This window comes from Octopus bimaculoides, chromosome 5, assembly GCF_001194135.2.
Source record: "Octopus bimaculoides isolate UCB-OBI-ISO-001 chromosome 5, ASM119413v2, whole genome shotgun sequence".
NCBI classification, from domain to species: Eukaryota; Metazoa; Mollusca; class Cephalopoda; order Octopoda; family Octopodidae; genus Octopus; species Octopus bimaculoides.
Window position 1 is genome coordinate 127,005,737 of NC_068985.1, and position 25,629 is coordinate 127,031,365.

The following is a 25,629-nucleotide window of genomic DNA, read 5'->3' on the forward strand; positions in this document are numbered from 1 at the left end:
TCTCTTAGTGGTTGGCGTTAGGAGGGGCATCCAGCTGTAGAAACTCTGCCAAATCAGATTGGAGCCTGGTGTAGCCATCTGGTTTCACCAGTCCTCAGTCAAATCGTCCAACCCATGCCAGCATGGAAAGCGGACGTTAAACAACCACGATTAAAAAATGTTCAGTTAATTTCTGTTCAATGAAATGAATTTGATAACAACAAAACACTAGAACACTTAGCTTCCTCAATTAAGACTTGAAAATAAAATACGTTCTTCCAAAATATATCCCAGATTTTATTTTATATTGTTGTTGATGAATAGTATTGGTCAGTTTCTGTTTTGGCTTTCCTTTTTTGTGTAGTCATGAGAACAAATTATTATGCAGTTATTTTATATAACTTCTACAAAAAGAGGATTGTATACAGAGATAAACTAACAATTAATGCATATCAACTATATTACAATGTTTGTGTGTGTGTGTAGCACAATTACACTGGCAAATGAGCATGAGTGCCTTTACACAGATATAGTTACAGTAATTATAATAGTTATAGTAACAGTGCATTAGGACCGACAAGTGGATGAGGTATTGGGTTATATGTTTCTAGGTCATGAGTTCAATCCTGACCTGAACTCATCAACAACACATCATCATATAATGTCTACTTTCCATGCAGGGAACACAGCTGTGCCTGCACCTTTCAATTAGACCTTATCTGAGGCTAAATAACAATAACTACTTAACACTGAATCTAAAGCGAAACACTTAACATCCTTAAAAAGCCTCTCAGCGAATGAGGAGATTATTACATTCTCTGATTGCTGTTTGGTATTTTTTAAAATGGAAAACATCCCTGCAATAAACTGAAATCTAATCATGGGAGACATTCGTTGCTCATTACCTTATTTTTAGAAATCCCAAGCTCAGTATTGACCCTTCCTATCTTCTCTGCTCTGCTGAATTTGTTTAAAACGGATTGACTTGAATGTGAAGGTTCCTGTTTTGCTAGATCCAGCATATTTCATCCCTAGTTAAGTGCTTGCATTAGTTTTCATGGTTGAGCTATGAGTACCATTTAGGGTCATAATGTATTGAGTTGTATATAATTTGACTAAAGGGAATTGGAAACCCATATTCTGCTGCTCTGCTTGAAACAATGCCCAAAGACCTATGTGAGATGAGCTAATGAAGGAGCTTCTGTGTGGTTACTCTGCCTACTAGAAACCTCAGTCAAATTTCACTCATCACATCCTACAAGTTTATGCAAAGAAGTTTACACGGGACAATGTAGTCCCTGATACGCAAAAGACAGGATGATCAGGATTGCAAGACATTTGATCATAGGTCTGCTCAATCAACCCTAACCCTAACCCTAAATAACAACAACAACCAATGTAAAGAGAAATTTGTATTTGTTAATTGCTTATTTTATATTAATTGCATTTAGTGCCTGTGCTGTAGATTAACATTAATCTCATGTAAAACAGTGGTTAGGGCAGCAGACTCGCGGTCATAGGATCGCGGTTTCAATTCCCAGACCAGGCGTTGTGAGTGTTTATTGAGCGAAAACACCCAAAGTTCCACAAGGCTCTGTTAGGGGATGGGGGCGAACCCTGCTGTACTCTTTCACCACAACATTCTCTCACTCTTCCTGTTTCTGTTGTACCTGTAATTCAAAGGGGTCAGCCTTGTCACACTCTGTGTCACGCTGAATCTCCCCGAGAACTACGTTAAGGGTACACGTGTCTGTGGAGTGCTCAGCCACTTGCACGTTAATTTCACGAGCTGGCTGTTCCGTTGATCGAATCAACTGGAACCCTCGACGTCGTAAGCAACGGAGTGCCAACAAACATGTAAAACAATGTATACAATGTGGTTTCAATTTTATGTTCTGTGATGCTCAGTTTTCCTTCTTTAACACCACCACCTGGTCCTTGTTTGCTGTTCTCTGAATTCACTCTGTTGCAAGCATTATCACTAAACTCCTGCTTTCCTTGATACCCCTTTTTTTTTTCTCTGCAAATGTTAATCCTTTAGCATTTAGATTACTTTATCAAATATAATGCTTATTAATTCACACTGTTTTGAATTAATCATACATTATCTCATAGCTTCAAAATTTTGATTTGTGATTGTATATTTTAGAATGACATTGTAGAAATAAAGTGTGAGAAGCCAGATCTGGCCAGTTCCAACATAAAATAGGTAGCATATTTGGGCCGGATATGGCCAGTTTAAATGCTAAACAGTTAATGTTGGGTATTTGGTTGCACCAATTTTATCCATCTGAAAGGGCTTGCAAAGTTTGTAGATACTGCCTTTTGCTTTCTGAGTAATTTATACTAATTATGAAGACAATGATAATTTTTACTTTTTGTCACAACTTTCTCTGGTCCAGGTAATCTATAACTCTCACTTTGCTTCGAAAAAAGGCTGGAGGGTATATCAGCCGAAACGCTGTGTTAACAACAAACAAGATGAGGACAAATATCCTTCAAATGTCAATAATGTACATAATTCTTCATCTCTTAAATATAGAACTGTACTCTCAGCTATTGTTGGAACTCATTTACAGCTGAGTATACTCAAGCGAAAAAAACAACACACTGCGTCATGTAAGAAAGAAAAGCATTATCTTACAATCCTGAGTGCAACCCTAACCACAAGGCTTTTAACCCAATGGTTAGAGTGTTGCGCTCACAGTCCTTAACCTTTCGCATCCAGTTCAGTTTAGTTTGTCAAATGCAATGCTTAAATCTTCATATTGTTTTGAGTTAATCATGCATTATTTTGTAGCTTTGAGATTTTGATTATGTGATTGCTTACTTTTAGAATGACATTGTATTTGGCCAGTGTGAACATAAAGCAAATAGAATATTTTGCCAGATATGGCCAGTTTGAATGCTAAAGGGTTAATAGTAATATTTTGATAATAATTTCTCTTACAATATTTTTTGAATATGAAATGTTTGACTTTCTAATTTATGGAGTTCATTTTTAACTTAATTTTCAGAGAATCCAAGAATTTTGTTGTGTGGATCAACAAATACAGGAAAATCTACATTTTGCCGAAGATTGTTAAATATCTGCCTTAATATGTAAGTAAAGGTGTCTTTTGTTTGTTTATTTTTATTTTTGTGAATTATACAAAAAAACTGCAATTAAGATGGATTTAGTAGAATTAAAGATGGATTTAGTAGAATTAATGGTCAGATATGATTACAGAGTTTGCATTTCTAAGGAGGAAGGAATTGACAAAATGTGATTGAGAAAAAAACATAGTATGATGAGTATTTTTAAATGTCAAAAGGAAAATTATCTGTTTTAATGACCTTTGAGTTGATATAGAAAAAATGCAACTATATTGTTGGCCAGGATATGTGTGGTTAGTGTTTCTTTGAATGTAATTCTCTAGATTTTTTTTTTCATGGAGAAATATAGGTGAAATACATAAGGTACTGAATTAACTTACTAATGTGGGCATGACTGTAGTTAAGAAGTTTTCTTTGTAATCACATGGCTTTGTATTAAGTCCCACTGTGCTGCATTTTGGGGGTAAGTGTGATCTGCTATGACCTCCAAACCAATGAATGCCTTGTGAGTAAATGTGCTTGACAAACTATGGAACCCTATTGTGTGTGTAAATGAGTATGTGTGTGTGTGCGTGTGTGTAAATGAGTATGTGTGTGTGCGCGCGTGTGTGCAGTTTTGTCTTTATATTTGTTCTGTACTCCACCTTGTGATGGCCAATGCTGGTTTGTTTACTTCACTGTAACTTAGTGCTTTGGCAAGAAAAAGACCAATAGAATAAATGCCGAAAACCTAAAAGAATGAGTGGTTTTACATGAATGAGCGTAACAAGTAAAAGAATAAAAGGGTTTGTTCGGGTTGTGAGTTTAAATATGCTATAGATATTTCATTGTATTTCTGGATAAGACATTTTATTCTGTATAATATGAGTTCATCTAACTCTCATTGAGATGTAGCAAATTATTTTCTGGAACAGTTACCCATGATAGACATTATTTAGTTCATGGAGATTTGGCTCTCAATTTCAGCTACTAGAGCCTATGATCTCTTGTGATTCATGAAAGGATTAAATTTGAGAGGTGTCTAATCTAACTATTGACTCTAACCCTTTAACATTTCAAACCAGCTATATCTGGCCCAAATATTCCACCTGTTTTATGTTCAAACTGACCAGATTCAGTCTCTCAGACCTACCCATCAATGCCATTCTAAAAGTAAAACAACTGCATCATCAAAATCTTGATGCTATGAGATAATGCATAATTAATTCAAAACACTAAATAATAAGCTTTGTGTTTGACAAAGTAATCTGAATGCTAAAGGGTTGAAGACCAGCTCTAACTGGATGAAATTTCTCTTCTCTCCCATTATGTGTTTATATTATGAATACTGTGTGTGAAGATTTAGAGGGTCATGTAATATAACTTTTAGTTTCTTACTCTGTTGTCAGAATTTGCTTCTATGTTATCTCTCTTGTTGAACATTCTCATCTAATCTCAGTGTCTTTTGTTCTGAGGCCGTCTCGTCATTAGAAACCTGAACTCCAATGCAGTACCCAGAAAGGCTGTTCAGTCATTAGCTATATATCAGGATATTTATAGTGATATGTGCATGGAAGGAGTCTTAGCATGTATATCTGATGTGCTTTCCTGGGGTCACATGAAGAGCCATTTGCTACATTAGATCTTTAGCTTTCAACTAGAAGTATTTCTTTTTGATTTTACTATTTATGAAATGGTTTCACTTACTTATAGAGAAAGAAATCTAAATTCATCTCTTAAACTTCTGATTTGGTCTTTGAGTAATAAGTGAGGTAGGTCTTTGTTGTAACTCATATTTTGTTCAATTTTTCCGACTACAAAGTCTTGACATCTTAAGAGACATGATATTTCTCGTTTGAATTTGCTTGGAAGCAGTTATCTCCCTTCTCATCGAAAAGGCCTCGTTGAATCCGGTGGCTTTGATGTCTGCAATAATCTTCCAGTTGCTTTTGAATATTCTGACCATTCCTTCTTGTGTTCCTATTTGGCCCTCCCACATTCTACCGTGCGTCTTTTCTTCTTTTATCACTCTTCATCCCCTCAAAACTGTTCTCTCATTGATGCTGTATCTGATGGAAATGACCATGTCCTTTCTTCTTGTCCTTCAAAAAATATTGTAGAGACTAGTTATTTCATTGCTCATAATGTTAACTGACTTATTTTCTAAAACGCAAATTCTGCCTGGAAACCATGTTTTCATCTCTCACTCTCTTTCTCTGTCAACTTCCCTACTTGTTATCCAGATCCTGAGAACCGTGATCCTTTCCTTGTTGATCTTTGCCTCATGTCTGATTCTATTATTTGCTTTATCTTTCCCATGTACCACTTGATACACTGATCTCATATTTCTCTGAATATATCTGCTAATTTCTTCTAGCACTGTCCTCTAATTCTTTGTAACTTATATTTATTAACATGATAATTGAGATTCTTTTTGCGATTTTCTCCGAGATTCTCTTTCGGATAATTTCTTTTCTCTTTTTGCTGATATAACATAAAGCCTCTGTAGTTTATTTTGGATTTAGATGGGTATGAATTCTTTCATTCTTCATCAGAAATAACTCAGTTAAAACCACATTACTTTCTCTGATTTTCTCTTGCTTTGCATCTACTATTGCTCATAGAAATTACTTTTCCCATCTTTATTGTCAAAACAACTTTTCAGAAAATAAACATCTTTCTTCATTATTCTAGGGAAGCACTGCAAGAAAGTTCTTTCAAGTGCTAAATCTTAGTGTATAGAGTGGACGAAATTTTGCATTGCTTCAATTGGCTGAATCATTACCTTACAAATTTGTATTCTTGTGTATTAGAAATGATTATTGTAAGACACTGAGCTCTCAGAATTATTGGTCCATTGGACAAAATGCTTCATGACATTTCTTCCTGGTCTTTACATTCTGAGTTCAAATCCCACCAAGATCAATTTTGTCTTTCATTTTTATGGGTTTGATATAATAAAGCACTAGTCAGGGACTGGGTTGATGTAATTAGCTAACCTTCTTCCCTAAAGAATTGCTTTGTCTTCTGTCAAAATTCAAAATGTTGCTGTTACTGTTGATGCTGCTGTTGTTGAATATTGGAAGAGTCATTTGAGAACCAGAAAAATTGCTTTGGGTGTATTTGTTTTGGCTCTTTGTTTTGAGTTTAACTCTTTATCATTAAGATTACTCTGTCAAATGTAATGCTGATCTACTTGCACTGTTTTGAATTAATCAAGTATTATCTAATAGCTTTGGGATTTCGATGATGTGATTGTTTATTTTTAGAAATACATTGTAGCATAGATGTAAGAGATGAGATCTGACTGGTTTGAACATAAAACAGGTAGAATCTTTGGGCTGAATATGACCAGTTTAAATTCTAAAGAGTTAAATCCTACCAAGATCAACTTTGTCTTACATCCCTCCAAGGTCTATAAAATAAAGTACCAGTGAAGTACTGGTTGTTGATGTAATCAGTGAACCACCTACCCCAAAATTGCTGGTTTGTGCCTCACTTAGAAATAATTATTTAAGACAGTTAGCTGTTTAAATTGTTAGTGTCAGAAGGGGGGAAAAAATGCCTTGTGGTATTTATAGTATTTGTCCCAATTCTTTGTTCTAAGTTGAAAACCTTCCAGGGTCAACTTTACATTTCATCTTTTTGAGTTCAATGAAATAAAGTCTGAGTTTCATGAAATAAAGTGTGTGTTAAATAGATGTAATCAATTAATCCCTCTCCTTTAAAATTGCTTGCCTTATGTCTAAATTAGAAACCATTATTTATTTATTTATTCCAGAAAGAAAAGTGTCTATTTTCTTGACTGTGATCTTGGTCAAACAGAATTCACACCACCAGGCTGTGTATCCTTGAGTTTGGTGAAAGATTATGTTCTAGGTAAGCTATGTGTATAAAAAATATTTCTAATTGTATTGAAATGTTTCATAATTCCAAACCAAATTATTGGTGTATATATATTTTTGTATCCTTCAGTTAGAGAACATTTCCACTGTTTGCCTGTTGCCACTTGACTGATAAGACTGAATAGAAATGGTATTTTATTTTGCAAAGTGAAAGCTAGATTATCAACCACATGCTCATAAGTTCAAACTTTATTGCAGTCATTGGATTGTCCCCTTCACTTTGCTTACTTTGTTTGACTAAACAGAAAAAAAAATGGGCAAGTTCCAGTTTTGTTTCATAGTTGAGTGTCAGGCCAGGTATTCACAGCCTTTGGTAGTTTAAAAGCTCTCTTTTACTGGATGGAAATAACTGTTTTATAAATGATTCACCTCAGGTTTTGAGGCATGGGTTGGATTGTTTGACTGAGGGCTGGCAAGCCAGAAGGCTGCATCAGGCTTCAATCCATTCTGGCAAAGTTTCTACAGCTGGATGCCCTTCCTAACACCAACCACTCCAAGAGTGTAGTGCATGCTTTTTTACGTGCCACCAGCATGGAGGCCAATCAGGTGGTACTGGCATCGACCACGCTTGAATAGTGCTTTTTACGTGCCATCGTCACAGGATCCAATCAGGTGGCACTGGCAATGGCCATGCTCGAATGGTGCTTTTTATGTGCCGCTAGCATGGGTGCCAATCAGGCAGTACTGGCATCGGCCATGACAATCGCTTCACTTGACTCAACAGGTCTTCGCTAGTGCAGTTTATTGTCCAATGGTTGAAGGGTATTCTTAAATGGGCTGATTATGCTGCACTGGCATACGCTACGGTTACGGTTTCACTTAGCTTGCTGGGTCTTCTCAAGCACAGCATATCTCCAAAGGTCTCAGTCACTTATCGCCTCCGTGAGGCCCAACGTTTGAAGGTCGTGCTTCACCACCTCATCCCAGGTCTTCCTGGGTCTACCTCTTCCACAGGTACCCTCAACTGCAAGGCTGTGGTACTTTTTCACACAGCTATCCTCATCCATTCTCGCCAAGTGACCATACTAGCGCAATCGTCTCTCCTGTACACCACATCTGATGCTTCTTATATCCAACTTTTCTCTCAGGGCACTTACACTCTGTTGTGTATGCACACTGGCATTACACATCCAACAGAGCATACTAGCTTCGTTTCTTGCAAGCTTACACATGTTCTCAGCAGTCACAGCCCATGTTTCACTGCCATGTAGCATGACTGTTCATGCACATGCATCATACAGTCTATCTTTTACACTGAGTGAGAGGCCTTTGTCACCAGAAGAGGTAGGAGTTCTCTGAACTTTGCCCAGGTTATTCTTATTCTAGCAGTTACACTCAGAGCAACCACCCCTGCTACTGACTTAGTCTCCTAGGTAACAGAAGCTATCAACAACTTTTAGTTTTTCCCCCTGGGATGTGACGGAAGCTATTTTCTGCACATTTTCAGTGCTTATTACCCATGAGTATTTGCTATGCTCAAAAATTATCTTCCCAGATAGACAATAATAAATGAATGTGAAAGAGAAGGAGAATGGAGAAAGAGGGAGAGTAGGGATCTTAAGTCTTTTCTCTAAACATACAGCATAGAAGACGAGACTGTGTTTACATAGATAGATAATGAAATGAAATAATAAAGTAATTATAATTTGCGCTGAAAAAGAGGTTTTAGATGTGTGCATGGTTGGAAAACAAAGCTGCTTATCTTAACATCTTCTGATTTCTATTCTGTGTGGCGAGGTATTAATATATGAGGTAGGGGAATCTGAAGGAGCTAGTTTATATAGGATGGGGTGGGGACATAGGTAAAGTGTTGGGAGAAGCAAGTGGTTAATGAAACAGAAGAGAGAGAGAGAGCGACCAAAGTTAGGCTGGTCAAAGACAGAACGCGAGGAGACAAAATTTTGGAATTTAAGGTAAGATAATTGAACGAATGGGTTTAACATTGCCGCTGCTGGTGTGAAAGAATAGTAATTTAAATAATGAGATAGAATTGGGCACTGCAAAGCAGCAGAAATTCAGGCTGCCAGTGTGAAAGAATAGTAATGATAATAGAATTGGTCATTTGCATTCCTAACTAGAGCTATAACTAACAGTTAGCTTTTGGTCAGCCAAACTGTGACAAAATTAGATAAATGACAATAATAAATGAGCACGAAAGAGAGGGAGAGTTGGATTGAGTGTCGGGATCTTAAGTTTTTTCTCTAAACATATGGCATGGAAGACAAAACTGTGTTTACATCGTCGTCGTCGTTTAACGTCTGCTTTCCATGCTAGCATGGGTTTGGGGACTAGCTCATTAAGTCAACCTCAGTATTTCACTGCTACTTAATTTATAATGTGAATAAATAAACATTACACTTGACAGAGCAATCTGCATGCTAAAGGGTTAGATCCTTTGAAACAGTCAAAAAAACCACAGTAAATCAATAGCCTCTAATAGGATCTTTAAGCATTCTTATAAGAGTTTGGCATTGTCTACTATTAATACAGCATTTTGAATTTTTAAGTATTTCGTTAAGGTAACATACTAAATAAACTTATTTTACTCCTCCTTCTATATCGTGAAATTTATTTCATCACTTTCTATATATTTGTAAAACTGAGATGACATGATATATTTTGTTTTTCAGGCCCACCATTCTGTCACCAAAAAGAACCCATTTAGTAAGTATACAGTGCAGTATGGTTGCTCTTGTGTGTGTATTTGTTATTTTTATTGTTGAGTAACTGTGGTCAACTCTATTTGAGTAAAGCTTAAAGAGGTAGCTGATTAAGCAATTCATTCAAATGGCGCTTTTTCAGCTATTGCATCCAATGTTTAATGTGGGACATTCATTTTATAGATAGTATTGAGTTTTTTTTTTTTTTTTGGTGGGGAAGAGTTTGGCTGCCATGTTGTGGTGGTTGAATGACAACCATAAATCCTCGAGTATAGTCCACTTTTGAGTATAATACGCAGGAGATTTTTAGGGGGCTGTACCTCTAAAAAACCTAAACCTTGTGTATAATACGCACCCCTTCTCTAACTTGAGTTAAGGAGATCTATATAACGTCCTTGGTTTGTAAACATATATACGGTAACGCCCATGACTGTTATTGTATATATAACATAATGCAAACGTTTAGCTTTTTTGTGCACTTTGTTTGCAGAAAATAAAGAAATAACAGTAATAACGTCAGTGAAAAATAAATATTAAGTAAATTGCTTTTACATATTTATCACTATCAGTTGCAAGTCCGACGTCACAAAATGCATCTGAATAAACATTGCTGGACAGCAAATAGAGACTCGGACATTGCTTAGAAAATATTTTTCATTTTTAACCTTGTATATAGTACGCACTAGGGATTTTGGGGTAAAAATGCGGATTATACTCGAGGATTTACGGTAATTTGAGATATGTATTGTTTAATAAAAAATAGATATAAACAACGTAAGTCACAGATGACTGAGATTGGTAAGGTTTCAGACCAGCAATCAAAAGAATGAGTGGTTGATAGTCTGTGACCATGTCAAGGCACTTCTCTTTCACTGACTCAATTCTTTTGTTCACTTTGTTGTATGCTGTTTCTGCAGTAAGTTCACAGTGGCCCAATTCATTATGCAGTTCACCTTGCATGCTACAAGCTATGTTACAGTAGAGTGTATTTTACCAGAATAAATAGTGACAGCATTACAAAAACCGACAAGTGTTTTGATAACTTTACAGTGCTGTGTTCAGCTTTCTTCCATACTTACAAATTGGACAAGGAGCGGTCAGTGCCAGGCTTTTTTTACTTAGACATTCTGTTATTAGCATATTTTTATATAATTCATTCTCAATGCAAACATTGCAAGGGTTTGTTCCAGTACAATATCTTGCCACTTGTTGTTGCAGTCCTTTTGTCACCTTTTCTCTGAGGTCCAGCACCTTTGAGCTCAAACCTATATTTTTTCCTGCATCCTCCTCTCCTACTGGAGATTCCTTCCACTTAAATTGCTGATGTTAGTCTTGTTCTTCTGATATATATATGTAGACAAAATCTTATATGGTTTGCTCCTGCAGCTTTATATGTTATGGGACTCAGCTACCTAGGCAAAAACAACAACGATAATAATTACCATAACCATGAATGTTACTGTTCATTTTTTTCTTTGATTTCCAGTAATATTTTTGTTGGTGATATCACACCTGAATCCAGTGCTAACCATTACATGATCTGTATTCGCAATGTTATTCATTTCTACCTGAGATTATCTCCACAATTACCTTTGGTCATTAACACAATGGGCTGGATTAAAGGTTGGTTTTTTTTTCTATTTTTCTACTGATTTGTGTGTTATTTCTAATTCAAATTTTTTAATGTTTTTTTTTTCATTCTTTTCATATATGTCCATGTAATCCCTATACACATGTACACCTACTCATCTTCACGGCACAAAACCATTGCATATACTAATAGTTTCAATAAACGTTCTCTGCTAATCTCACATTATTTAAGGCAGTTGCAGTGGACAACACAGCTCATTCACAAGTTTTCTGCATTTTTCTGGCACAAAATTTTCAAAAAAAACGCTCCTAATGAGTGCTGGTAGATGGAGTAACACATGCTAGTGCCAGATTTCTGGCATAAGCCATTGAAAGATCTGTGAGGTGTAGGAATGGCTGTGTGGTAAGAAATTTGCTTGCTGGTCACATTTTTTTTTCTGGGTTCAGTTCTACTGCATTGCACATTGAACAAGTGTCTTTTACGATAGCCCTAGGCTAACAAAAAGTCATGTGAGTGAATTTGGTAGGTTAAAACTGAAAGAACCCTATCTTGTGTGTGGGTTTCTTCTTCACGCTGTTTGACAACCCTGTAGCTTAGTGGCATGGCAAAAGTGACCAATAGAATAAGTACCGAACATAAAAAGACAAGTATTGGGGTAAACTTTTTTTTTCAGCTAAACACTTCAAGGTAATGCTCCAGTATGGTCGCAGTTCAGTGATTAAAGCAAGTTATATTATCATCTCATTTAACATCTGTTTCCTTGCTGGCATAGGTTGGACAGTCTGACAGAAGCTGGTCAGCTGAAGAGCTGCTCGGGTTTCATATCTGTTTTGGCATGGTTTCCATAGCTGGATGCCCTTCCTAATGCCACCTACTTTACAGTATACTGGGTGCTTTCATGTAGCACCACCAGTACCACAAGCCTGCAAAATTAGGATCGCTCAGCTGAAGTGGGATGTAGGAGACATGCTTGTTTGCAAGGACAACCACGATTTTAACTTAGCTTGTTTTCTCAAGAACAGCAAACTATCAAACCACAGTTTCATTCAATGGGCTTTTTAGTTGACTAAACATATTAGCAAATTTAGAAGTTTGGAAATGTCTCACTTTAAGTCTAACTTGAAACTTTTTAAGGGTTAGCAACTGATCAAAGCTGAAGTATATTTTAATCCTAAAAAAAAAAAAAAAAGAGGCCAATCTTTGTGATGTAGTTTTGATAATGCTATACATGTGAGGTGGTCATGAGAGCTGAAATGGTAAAAACTAGCATTTATAGTGACATTATATGATCGGAGTAAATTATGTCTGACTTTCTCTTTGATATATGTGTAGTGATTATGCTTTTGTGCTATTGAAGGAGACTATGTTGTTATTGATATAAATTATTTACATCTACATTTCCACATTGGTGTGAATGCTGGGAGATTTTGCATTTTATTTTGGAGCAGTTGTTTTTCTTTTATTACTTTTTATCATTCCTACACTTACCGTTTGAATCTTTATTACCTTTTGCCTGTCAGATAAAATTGCTCAGGTAAACAGGGGCACAGGTTAGAAATTATGACCTCATGATTAGTAGCCCAGCACATTAACCTCACAGCTAATGTGGTCTTTGTTTCCTTTTACATATTGATGTTGATATCCTTTGGTTTTATTTTACAGGACCTGGGAAACAGATGCTTGATGGCATACTTAATTTAATCACCCCAGACCAGGTTGTTTACCTTTATACACCAAAAATAAAATTAGAACCTGAAGAACTGCAGCCTTCTGTTGTTGGTCAGAACCCATGGAATTTTCCTGGAGAGAAAAATGAACTTGTAAGTAACAAAAGGAGGAGAATAACTGCATTTCTCATCATCATCATCAAACTTCTACTTTTCCATGTTTGCTTGGGGCAGGCAAGAGTATTTTGGGATAGTTTTATATCTGGATGCTCTTGTTGACAACCCTTGTTTTCCAAGTGAAGTAATAATCTTCCAGTCATTATCAAGCAACAAACAGCCCCAGTTGAACAGGCCTTTTGTTTACAAAGATCATGCAGCACGTTAAGAAGCACAGGCATGCTTTCATGGCAGACTGCAAGCAGATGACACTGCCAGGAAGATACTGTTTACACACTAGTGAACATGAGGTTAAATATGAACTCACTTACACAGACACATACATAGATATTATACAACAGGCTTCTTCCAGTTTTTATATATATACATACATACATACATATATATATATATAGAGAGAGAGAGGGGGGGGATATATATACAACTGTGCTTGTGTTGCTCTAAATTTCCTCTTTCCTTTCATTTATCTTGACTTATTTTTCAGAACTCTACTCATTGTAACTGGGCATTGGAAGTCCTCCCTTCTCCAGTGAATTCAGGGATGAGGTGGGTGATAGATTTTTTTCCTTCTTTATTTTTAATGTTCAATGCAATTATCAACTTTGACAAAAACATTTTGTGAATGTATATTTTTATGTCTATTTCTCTATGCTGGCATGGGTTGGACAGGACTTTTTGAGATGGTGTTTTACAGTGCGGTGTCCTTTCTGATGTCAACCATTTTTAATCACCTAAGTAAGGTATATAACTATGCTTGATGCAAACAGAGTCACTTGCCTTGCTCACAGATCAATGACTATCTACTGACTATCTACTGACTATCTACTGACTATCTACTGACTATCTACTGACTATCTACTGACTATCTACTGACTATCTACTGACTATCTACTGACTATCTACTGTCCGCTATCTACTGACTATCTACTGACTATAATGCCTGTAGTCAGTAGTTCAGTAACTTAACCTTCTGTCACTCACTGTGTATTAATATTTAATATGTAATTAACAAATGTATAATTAGTAAAGTGAGTAGCCACATCAAAGTGGCAGATGAATGTTATTACTAGCTTAACCCCAGCGGATTCTCTACCAACTGGTTTTTGGTGCAAGCCCTGCACCTTTTATATACAATATATCACTAGTAGGGGGAGTGAACCCCTACTATCCGGTCCTTCCCCCCCACCCAGCAGCTGACAGGATCGCAGGACCGGCCAGTTTCGAGCCTTTTGGTTCAACTCAGCCACACTCTTTACCAGTAATGTCAATGAAATCAATGAATATGTACTTCGTCTTTTTAACAGAAAAATAAGTTTTATAAAAACATTATCATTACCATCGAATGATTGTTGTATTTACTCATTATCAGTGTAATTGTAGTAAGTAAGACAGAAATGGAAGAATGAAGGACAAATGCCTTGTTGTAGTTATGTATTTGTCCTTCATTCTGAGGTAAAATTCTGCAGGAGTTTGTTTTGCATTTCTTCTTTCCTCTTTGTTAGCTCATCCCAGAGTTAATATATTAGGGTTGACACCATAGACTTCACATTTTTGCCTTTAAAAAAATTATGATTTATAAAAATAAAAATATTTTATAATGATGAATAATGTAATAAATGTGTTTGATATTTGCAGTAAATTATCGAAATTGAGCAATGCAGAACTGCGCACTTTGGCAACTTTGGTGTATCTAGGTCGAAACTGGTCCCCCAATATGGGTCTAAACAGTTGTATTCCCTACAAAATCAAGTGGAATTTAATAGCTATTCAAGTTTGTCATGAAGTTGTACCTTTCTCCCAGATAATGTATGCCATCAATGCATCTGTGATAGCCTTATGTGTGGCTAATTTAAATACAGTAAGCAGTTAATTTTAGTAAATCTTTTGTTCTTTGCAATTAATGTCTTGGAAGAACCTTTTTAAATATTTAAAAGCACAAAATCACTTATGTTAATATTTTCATTTATTTTGTAAGTTAGTTGCACAAAATGAATGTATTCTTTTGAAATTTGCTTGTTTTTAAGCCTTTCGCATTCAGATTCCTCTGTCAAATGTAATGCTTGTTCATTCACATTGTTTTCAATTAATCATGCATTAAGTCATAGTTTTGAAATGTTGATGTGATTGTTTATTTTTGGAATGACATTGTAAGAAAGGGGTAAGAGGCCAAATATGGCCACTTTGAACATAAAACAAGTAGAATATGTGGGCCAGATATGGCTGGTTTAAATCCTAAAGAGTTGGTTCTGGTGAGTTGTGATGCACTTTGTGCTTGGCATTTGTAGATGAAGGACTTCACTACTTCTGCTCTAATCAGCATTTCCTGTTGCAGTGCAAGTTCTGAGATCTTACTCTGTAGAGGGCCTAGATTCTGCTTGATTGTATAAATATCTACTTCATATGTATATCTCTGTAAACTGCTTACATTAAAATCTTACTGAATATTTGTAGTGCTAGTTTCAGGATAAGTTTTTTTTTAGAACCTTTCTGTTTGAGTGTTAAGTGTATCACTGGATTCTCCATCTTTATGTAATCTGAAGGATAACCATACTTTTTCATGCCCTACTCCATTAGTGGAGTAGGAATTAGCACTACAAGTTAACAAAATGCTCATGGATTTTGCTGTGCCGTTATAACTTACAGCAGAGAGTTGTTCCAACTTTAATGATACCTATTCACAATTAGGAGGACTAGACCATTTGAGTACAAGGTATTTTGGCCTTGGACATTATGCAATACCTGTGGTAGGATGTGAATCACTGATTGCTCAACTGCTATCCTATCAACACCTCACACTCTAAATATTTCTTAGTACTGGTTGCTAAACTGAATCTGTTGCTTGGTTTACCACCACCACTTGGTCCTTGGATGTCTTTGTTGCAAGCATTTGAACTGGGTCTTCAGTTTGAAGACCTTATAGCAGTTTACAATGATTCTGTTATGCAGTCATTGAAGATGACACCTTCCTGTCTCAGCTAAGTATCTAGCTGATAATCATATAATAAAGCATAGGAATTAATTCTAAGTAATAAAAAAAACAACCTGAATCTGAATTAATTCTACTGTTATAATCTGAGAATATAATATGGGAATCTACTTCTGTGCAATCAGTAACCAGATGTGTTCTCTAACTCAGAAGGCTGCATAAACCAAATTAGCAGTAGTGACTATTTTCCAACTAGGTTGACTAAAATATATAAAAAAATAAAACTTTGACTTTGCTCTCATAACTTCTAAAATCTGGAGCCTATCACTTGAAAACCATTCAGATTCAGTATTTGAAGCTGTAAAATTATATGAATAATGGTAGATGGTTTATATATGTTTTGCTTTTTCCTTTTTTTATGCAATCCACTGTTTCCAGAGTTGAACAATTTTTTTCCCATTCCCAATTGCAGGCTTTTCGATACAACAATGATGAAAATCTTCCTCTGGGATTTGTCAAGAGGCCACTCTGTAGATGTTTAGGATTTGGTAAGAAAAACAAGCAATATTTTATTGCTTTAACCTTTACAAATCTGGAGCTGTTAGCAAAATACTTGATTGAAATTTCATCTATAGAAAACCACATGAATATAAGCTATAAACAAATCTTTTTTTTCCTTTTATATTATACTTGTATATAGTTTTTATATTCTTAATTATGAGCAAAATTTAAAATTAACGTTCTTATACATATAGTAGTCGTTAGGCTAGGATTCTGAGTGTGCGCAACAGAATTGTTGGTGACATGTTGATAAATATTTGTTGTTTTAAGAAGTTAAAGATGTTTTTGTTGCAGGATTTGTACGAGGAATTGATGCTGAATCTCAAACCATATATATTGTAAGTCCAGTAACTCTGAAAACTATAAGTCAGGTGAACACACTGCTGCGAGGGCCAATAAACCTTCCTTTAGAAAAACTACAAGATCAAGTAAGACACATCAGTATTTTTTCACCTTTTCTCTCTCTTCTCCTTGGTTGTTAACTTTCTTTTTCAAATAGGGGTCAGTAAGAGGTTGACAGTATATAAAGGCAGGCTTTGTATGTAGATGTACTATAGTAGTTAGCTGTCAGAGCACCAGTAAAATAAAGTCTTTCCAATGTTTGAAAGGCTCCATAAAAGTAGTGGACAATATGCATGGGTGACAAGGCACAGCTGATGAATTTGAGAGAAAATCTGGTTATAAAAGAAATAAGATATAGTGTATAAAAGAGACAACTGCGTTGGTATGAACATGTAATGTGTATGTATGATGACAGCTGGGTAAAGAAGTGCTGTGAGACATAAGTGGAAGAGGAAGGCTAAGGAAGACATAGGCAGAAATAGTGAAAGCTAATCCCAGGATGTTGAACTTCAGAAAGGAACACAAGGGTTGGGACACTGTATTAAAAGACCCAGTCAACCAGTGCATGCATATATATGTATGTGTGTATCTATCTATCTATATATATTATATATATATATATATATATATATATATAGTTCTGGCTTGCCAGCCCTCAGTCAAACTGTCCAACCCATGCCAGCATGGAAAGCAGATGTTAAAGCACAACAATGATGATGATGAGATATATATATATGTGTATATATATACATGTGTGTGTATATATATATATATATATATATATATAATGCTGGAGGCAGTGAGCTGGCAAAATTGTTAGCATGCAGGGCAAAATACTTAGCGACATTTCATCTATTTTCACATTCTGAGTTCAAATTTTACTGTGGTTGACTTTGCTTTTCATCCTTTCGGGGCCAATAAAATATGTACCAGCTGAGCACTGGGGTCAATGTAATTGACTTACTCCCTCCCCCAAAGTTGTTGAGTTTGTGCCAAAATTTGAAACCAATGTATATAATGGCTGAAATTAGGATACTAAACTGCTTGTTAAATTGAAATCTGACTCCTATTATTGTGCTGTGCTCTTAAGTGTGACACCTAACACTGCTTGCTTCAGTTCTCATGATGGGCAAAGAGTGGGATCTACTTCATGATTGCATGTTTGATGGTTGTAAGAACCTTCACATATATAAGTGCATTTAGTTAGTTTTTTCTGTAAATTGACATTGTACATCAAACTGATTGTTCATTATTAACAAATAAGATTTCAGTCTGATATATTTGAGAGGGCAGACAGAGATTCGTCCTTGTCATTGTTTTATGTCTACTTAGCATGCTGCAGTGGATTGGCTGGGTCATTACTGCTCTGCCGGTTGGTTCAGGGCACCACATCTTTCTCATAAGTTTCCTTTTGACTTTGTTTCTATGGTTGGATGCCTTTTCTAACACCAACCACTTTGCAGCATGTGTTGTATACATATTTTATGTACCAACAGTTATTGTTGTTGGCACTCCGTCGCTTATGACGTCGAGGGTTCCAGTTGATCCGATCAACAGAACAGCCTACTCGTGAAATTAGTGTGCAAGTGGCTGAGCACTCCACAGACACGTGTACCCTTAACGTAGTTCTCGGGGATATTCAGCGTGACACAGTGTGACAAGGCTGACCCTTTGAATTACAGGCACAACAGAAACAGGAAGTAAGAGTGAGAGAAAGTTGTGGTGAAAGAGTAGAACAGGGTTCGCCACCATCCCCTGCCGGAGCCTCGTGGAGCTTTAGGTGTTTTCGCTCAATAAACACTCACAATGCCTGGTCTGGGAATCAAAACCGCGATCCTATGACCGTCAGTCCGCTGCCCTAACCACCGGGCCATTGCGCCTCCACTGTACCAACAGTAGAGAAGACTAAAACCAATATCAGTGAGAAAGTGAGAGATTACAAGTGAGTGGATAAAAGGTGAGAACGAATGATGGACGTTGGAAACAAATTGCTAAGCAGGGAGGTGTACGGGTAGAATGTATAGGATATATACAGGTCTGATGAAGACCCCTATGCTTGCCTATGCATCAAAATGAGAAAGAGAGCTAGGGTGATAAAAATGAGGAGTAAAAGAGTGGAGTATTGGAGAGAGGGCCCGATAGATCCAGTGGCACCCCTACTAACACTGGAAGTAACGTACAGTGAACATTGCTTCTAGTGTAAGATTTAAAGTGGGGAATATTTTTTCCAGTATTATGAAGAATAATAAACTAAGGATTCCATTTCTTTCTCCTTTTTTTCTTTCCAGCAAATACCAGATATACTTTACATTGACAAAACCTTAGCTACGACAACAGGATCAAGAACATTAAAAAGACGAGCCACTATGCCAAGACATCAATGATGCTTTTTCTTTTTGCATATTATCTTTTGTGAGGGTCCTTATGACTGTCTGAGAATCTGTGGATTTAAAAAAAATTTTTTATCTTCTGTAATTGTTTAAAATTCAAACAATTTTGATAGCATCACCTCTCATACACTTATACAAACACTTAAACATACACAATCACATGCGCGCGCACACACACACACACACACACACACATACATGCAAATGAACTGTTTTTTCATCCATAACAATGAAATTAAAACATTTCTTTCATCTGATAGTTCTTTTTCCAATCTGTTCCTGTCTTTTGAGTTACATGACAAATAAAAAAACAATTCCACAATATTCAAGCTTTTATTTGTAAATCAGTCAAGTATTAAAAAATGTCACATATTGACAAACTACACATATCTAGTTGTTTTGTTTCATATATATCACATATAATTACTTAACCCTTTAGCATTCAGATTACTTCGTCAAATGTAATGCTTGTTTATTCATGTTGTTTTGAATGAATTATGCCTAATCTTGTGATTGTTTATTTTTAGAATGACATTGTAGGGTACATGTGAGAGACCAGATCTGGCCAATTTGAACATAAAACAAGTAGAATGTTTGGATGAGGTATGGCCAATGTAGCTGCTAAAGGGCTAAAGTGTTCAAAGAGCTCATCAATTAATGATTGTGTGCTGATTGTAAACAAAGTCAGTATTCACATAAAAATGGTGTAATTTACTTGGAATCTTCTGTGAAAACATGTCCTACTTTTGAGCTGTTCATATTTCAAGGACTAAAAGAAATATTCTTTTTTACTCTAGGCACAAGGCCTGAAAATTTGGGGTGAGGAGTTGATTAGATCGACCCCAGTATGCAACTGTTACTTAAATTATCGACCCCAAAAGGATGAAAGGCAAAGTCAACCTCGGCGGAATTTGAACTCAGAATGTAAAGACAGATGAAATACCGCTGCCTTTATTACTTTACTTGGAAATGAGTGAGAGTTAGCAACAGGAAGACCATCTGCTCATAGAAAATCTATCTGTATCAAGTATATTGTCTGACTCGTGTAACCATGGAAAAGTGAATGTTCTCAGAATGCCTGCCTGTGATTGAGGAATTAGATGCATTAGAGGTTGCTAAAGAGCTGATTAAAGCCATTGATGTGTGTGTGTGTGTGCATGAGTAGAAGTGGTAGACTGGAAACAGTATGGAAACCTATTCTGTGTGTGCCTGAGTGTTGTCAGTTCAGCTTATTCCCATGAGACTGTTTGCACTTTTGAAATTTAGCAAAATTCAAAAATCCCCTTACTCAAAAAACAACTAAAGGTTGAAAAGCACCAGACTGTAAAATATTGCCTCAAATAAATACCAGTCCAACCCGTGCAAGCATGGAAAAATGGATGTTAAACATACAGTTCCTTATCTATCCAAGCTGTGAAAATCCAGTCCAAGTAAATACAATACAGTGAGTTAAGGAAAATGGAGGTGAATACTTTAAAACATTTCACAGATGTCACAAACATTGATAATTGTTTTTCTTCCTTCAGGGACTGGATCTGTAATTGCTGCAGTTAAATACTTTCCAAGCTGGAAAAATTACCAACACTTAAAATTTCAGCCCAAACTATTGCTATTCTCTGCAGCATCAGCAGTTCTATTTTGAAGTATATCCATACAGCATTTATGGTTAACAGAAACCATGTCCAAAGCTGAAAAGAAAAAAAAAGAAAAAATGATTTAAGTAAAAGATCAGCAGTTTTGAGGAAAGAGGTTTAGGTTACTAAATCAACCCCAGTACTTGACTGGTCGACTGGAACTTTATTTTACTGACCTCAGAGGGATGAAAGACAAAACTGATCTCAGCAGGATTTGAACTCAGAATGTGAAGTGCTAGAAGAAATACTATATGGCTTTATTTTTTTGACACTTTAACAATCCAGACACTCAAATTGTAAAATAATAGTTCAAAATTTGACACAAAGTCAGCAATTTTTTGGCTGGTATTTTATTTTATCAACCCTGAAAGGGTCAAAGGTAAAGTTGACTTTGGCAGAATTTGAACTCAGAAAGTAATAAGCAGAAGAAAGGTGACTAAGGCATTTCTTCTAGCACTTCACATTCTGAGTTCAAATCTTGCTGAGATCAGTTTTGTCTTTCATCCCTCTGAGATCAATAAAATAAACTTCCAGTTGACCAGTCAAGAAAGGTGACTAAGGCATTTTGTCCAGTGCCTTTTAATGATTTTACCAGAAAATAACAACAGTGAATAACACTGTAACAACATTTTAATTTTTTTTTTGTGTCTTTGGTCAGTCAGTGTTATTTCCTATTTGCTTCTGTCCAGCAATCAAAAGAAATTACTACAATTCCCTTCAAACTTTGTTTTTGTGACTTGGACAGCAATATTTTCAAACTGACCTATTTTCTGCTACATTTCAGACAGATTCAACGCTGAGTTGCTGAAGCAGGAAGATCGTTATAATAGATATTCCGCTCAGTACCACAGATTTGCTTGTCAGTTGCTTGACCTTAACCTGTTGAACATGTCCCTTGGTGGCTGACGATATGTGCATCTCTGATCATGAGGAGTTGTTGGGGAGCATCATAGCCATGTGTTGAGAGGGATTCTTTGGGGTTTGAATAAATGTAACAAAAGCAACATTTGAAGGAAATACAAGCCATTTTCCATACTTTCTCAGGGTAAGCAAAACAGGAAATAACAGTTGCTACCCAAGGACAAAAATTGCGTTATACAGTGTAATAACTTCTAAATTTAGCATAAGACCACAAATTCTGATTTTTATAGGAGGTTTAGCAATTATGCTAAACCTATAAAAATGTTGTAGTCTTGTAAGTTCCAAAATTCCAGTGAGTTACAGAAATGTTAGTGTTGGATGGGATGCCTTGCAGTGTCTGCTCTGGCCCTTTTTATTCTAACAGAAATGCCTGCAATGGCACAGCTAAGGACTTTTTAACTCTGATTTTTGTTGGATATGTCCAGACATTTGTGGCTCTGTTACTTTGAGGACTGATTTAAACCTTTTATTATTTACAGTTCTGGTTCTGTCATATCAGAAAAATATGAAGAAGCTTATATATGGCTAATTGATTTATTAGGAATAGCAGTTAAATCTACCTCGAATTTCACATTACCATCTTGAATGACGAAAAGAACACATTAGGTTATTTAATCTTTGATACCTTTAAAAAGCCAGGATAGTCACAGCTAGATTGTCTTTTATTCATAAATTTGCTTAATTGTAGTTGGCTTGGGGCTAAAAAACACCCAGAGATCATTGACATAGTCACAGGATGTGCTAGGAGTAGTAGCTAAAGCCTCCTCAAACTGCACCCTATCATAGTGAATAATATTGTCCAAGAGCCACTATATCTGCAAAAAGCTGGGATGATCACAACTGAAATGCTTTTGATCAGTGCCAGCCAAACAATAATACAATATGAATTCAATAAATAGAGACATATCCTTGAATACAAGGATATACTTTAGAGTAGGAAGTATTTCATAAAATTCTTTTTCCAAGTGGATCAAAACTTTTTTTCTGACCAGTAGAAAATGTTATCCAAAATACACACACACACCATTGCATATTTTATTCAAACTTAGTGTGGGAGAACCACATCATGGCCCGACATCTGTTTTGGCAACGTTTCTAACTAGATACCCTTCCTAACACCAGTCACTTTTACTGAGTGTACTGGGTGCATGTCTAAAGTGATTGGCATTAGGAAGGGCATCTAGACATAGAAACCATGCCAAAACTGATAAAATAAGATGGGGGTCTCCAGACACATTAGATCCTTCCAGCAGTCCAAACCATACCAACATAAAAATGATAAAGATGATGAACGTATCTCACTCTAAATTATCCAGTATGTTCTGCTATTTAAAAGATTGTAGGATGTATGTTAAGGGAAATTTGGCTGCTATTTCCAGTATGTGAAGCAACCATGTAGATATTCCCTCTAATTCTGGTACCAAAATTTCTCTTGGAGTTACAGGAACAATCGCATAATTATTCTGGAATAACTACTGAATAATTGATTAATCAAGCTGTTCTCTAATTCCAGGTCAACCTTGATTGGGTAGATTTGAGACTTAAAGAACTGAAGGCTTAAGCTGAGACAATTTTGTATATTGAATGATTTGAGAGAGATGTGGTTACCTTTTCTAGCAAATACAGTGAGTCAACTTTATTGGGGCAATAATTAATTTAGAACAACACAATGCAATATGTCATTCTTATTTTAGGAATGTAGAGTATGATTTGAGGAAGATGCAGTTGTTATTCCTTGCAAGTTTTGGAGACTGAAGAGTCTCTTCTGTTTGCTTGTGACTATTCAAGTAAATCCAATAAATCCACTTGCTCAGTGCAGTGATAGAAAGTGAATATGATCTCACAAAGTTTTGTTATCAGTTCAGCTGCTCAGTCCCCGAAACCACAAAAAACAAGGTCAACTTGTATAGCTTGAGAAAAGATACAGTGGTCATGTGGATAAGGTATTGACCTACGAGCTCCTACTGCATAAGTTCAAATTTGCTGCAAGCATTTTATCATACATTTTGATAGCACAATGTTACATATCTTGCCTCATTTAGTAGTAAGAAATAATAGGTATAGCTGTTAATCTGGGAATGTTACTTGTTTTAGACTGAATCTGGAGTAAATTCTTGCTTATGAAATATTTATATTTATTTATTCAGTTCCCCACCCATTTTTTCTTTACACGTGATTTAGCGAAGGAAGGCCTACAACTATTATTCTTTTGTAAGGGTTCTGAGACTAGTGAGAAGAGAGGAAGTTTTTTTCTCAAACAAGTGGCCTGGTTTAAATGCTTGTAACAGAGTGGACTCTGCCAAAGGTACTCATTAGTCAGATGGTGGTTAAACCGGGCAGTGGACTAAATTTACCATTCAAAAGCAGAGACAATGCCTTTGATGGGCCTCCATATGGTTTCCATCTCCCATGCATTGCTCACAGGGTGTTGGAAAACCTCTAGCTATTGTTCTATAAAGTGGGTGTTGGAAAACCTGTAGCTATGTTCTATATAGTGGGACTGAATCCAGTATGATGTAGCTGTGAATGAGACTTTTTAACCATACAGCTATACCAGTGCCCATCTATGTTCAAGGTTTCAGAAAAAAATGAGTTTATATCTTTCTCAAGGGCATGAACAATCTAGGTGGCTACGACCATGAACTGAAATTACACAGTGAATTCAACTCATTTTCCACTTTACTGCACAAGCCAATAGACATTTTGGAGTTTAAGCTAACAGAGAAGTCTCTATGTGGTCACGAGCTGCTAAAATAACAAGCAAATTTTCCACAAATCATGCATTTCCAACTTAAATAAGGACAGGACACACTTATACAGTTCTATATTTAACATAAGGAATTCTGTACATTATTTACATTGCCTATGGGCATGTCGTAGTGTTTAAGAGTGCGGGCTACTAACCCCAAGATTCCGAGTTTGATTCCAGGCAGTGACCTGAATAATAGTAATAATAATAATAATAATAACAACACCAACATCGAAAAATAGCTTAGGAATGAGAACCCAGGTTCGAAATTCCCCCAAGACACCTGAGGAAGGCTGGAAGGTACATCAGCCGAAACGTTGTGTTAACAACAAACACGACGAGGACAAATATCCGTCAAATGTAGATAATGTAAATAAGGACACACTTATAGTTTTAGAATCCATGCATACCATGAATGGAATAATAGATCAGCTTGATCAGGGTTGAGCTGGTGGCAGGGCTGGGGTTAAACAACAACAACAACAGGTCCTCCTCCTCCTACTACTACCACTACTCTATGGAATTAAGTGATTTCAACTTACGTTTCCTTCCCATATCATCAGTGGTATTTCTATCAGCTCCATGTGCTATCAAGTATTTGATAACTTCCAGGTGCCCTTCCTATGTTAAACAAACAAACAAACAAATAAGCAAATTGCACCATCAAAGTAAAAAAAATAAACTACACTATCAAAGTCAAAAGAAAAATCCCTTCCTTCAAAAACAGGTAAGGGTTAACAACAGGAAGGCCATTTGGTTGTAAAACAACACCTTAATAATATGTATTTGTCCAGGTTTGCTTTCAGAACCGTTGAGATGTCTTAGAAAGTTAAAGAAGCGATATTTTAAATTCTCAAACGCAGGATAATGCTAATAATGCCTGAACAGGATAAGCTACCCCTATTTTGCAGAAAAAAGTGTTGGCGGCTAGCTATGGGACTCGAACTCACCTATCACAGAGGTGTGAGTTCAAGTCTCATAGCTGGCCGCCAACACTTTTTTCTGAAAAATAGGGGTAGCTTATCCTGTTCAGTATATATATATATATATAT

General features: G+C 36.2%; 2 protein-coding genes across 4 annotated transcripts in view; one reads left to right on the top strand and one right to left on the bottom strand.

The window, feature by feature from the left end:
• Positions 1-19,658, top strand: part of LOC106871249 (polynucleotide 5'-hydroxyl-kinase NOL9) — a 58,867-nt gene extending 39,209 nt beyond the window's left edge. The window contains exons 4-13 of the mRNA XM_014917602.2: positions 2,997-3,081; positions 6,836-6,933; positions 9,590-9,623; positions 11,106-11,242; positions 12,873-13,030; positions 13,539-13,600; positions 14,690-14,912; positions 16,453-16,528; positions 16,836-16,969; positions 19,172-19,658. Coding sequence (XP_014773088.1) covers positions 2,997-3,081; positions 6,836-6,933; positions 9,590-9,623; positions 11,106-11,242; positions 12,873-13,030; positions 13,539-13,600; positions 14,690-14,912; positions 16,453-16,528; positions 16,836-16,969; positions 19,172-19,267 — 1,103 coding nt within the window. The 3' untranslated portion in view covers positions 19,268-19,658. The remainder of the gene's footprint in view (positions 1-2,996; positions 3,082-6,835; positions 6,934-9,589; positions 9,624-11,105; positions 11,243-12,872; positions 13,031-13,538; positions 13,601-14,689; positions 14,913-16,452; positions 16,529-16,835; positions 16,970-19,171) is intronic.
• The window catches only part of LOC106871250 (ankyrin repeat domain-containing protein 16), a 75,976-nt gene continuing 69,939 nt past the window's right edge, over positions 19,593-25,629 (bottom strand). For 2 of the 3 annotated variants that reach the window (XM_014917603.2, XM_052968002.1), the window contains exons 6-7: positions 25,120-25,198; positions 19,593-20,961 (exon numbers count right to left, since the gene is read on the bottom strand). In XM_014917603.2, coding sequence (XP_014773089.1) covers positions 20,867-20,961; positions 25,120-25,198 — 174 coding nt within the window. In that variant the 3' untranslated portion in view covers positions 19,593-20,866. Of the gene's footprint in view, positions 20,962-25,119; positions 25,199-25,629 lie in introns of those variants that run through there. The other variant, XR_008264163.1, reaches the window with a different exon arrangement.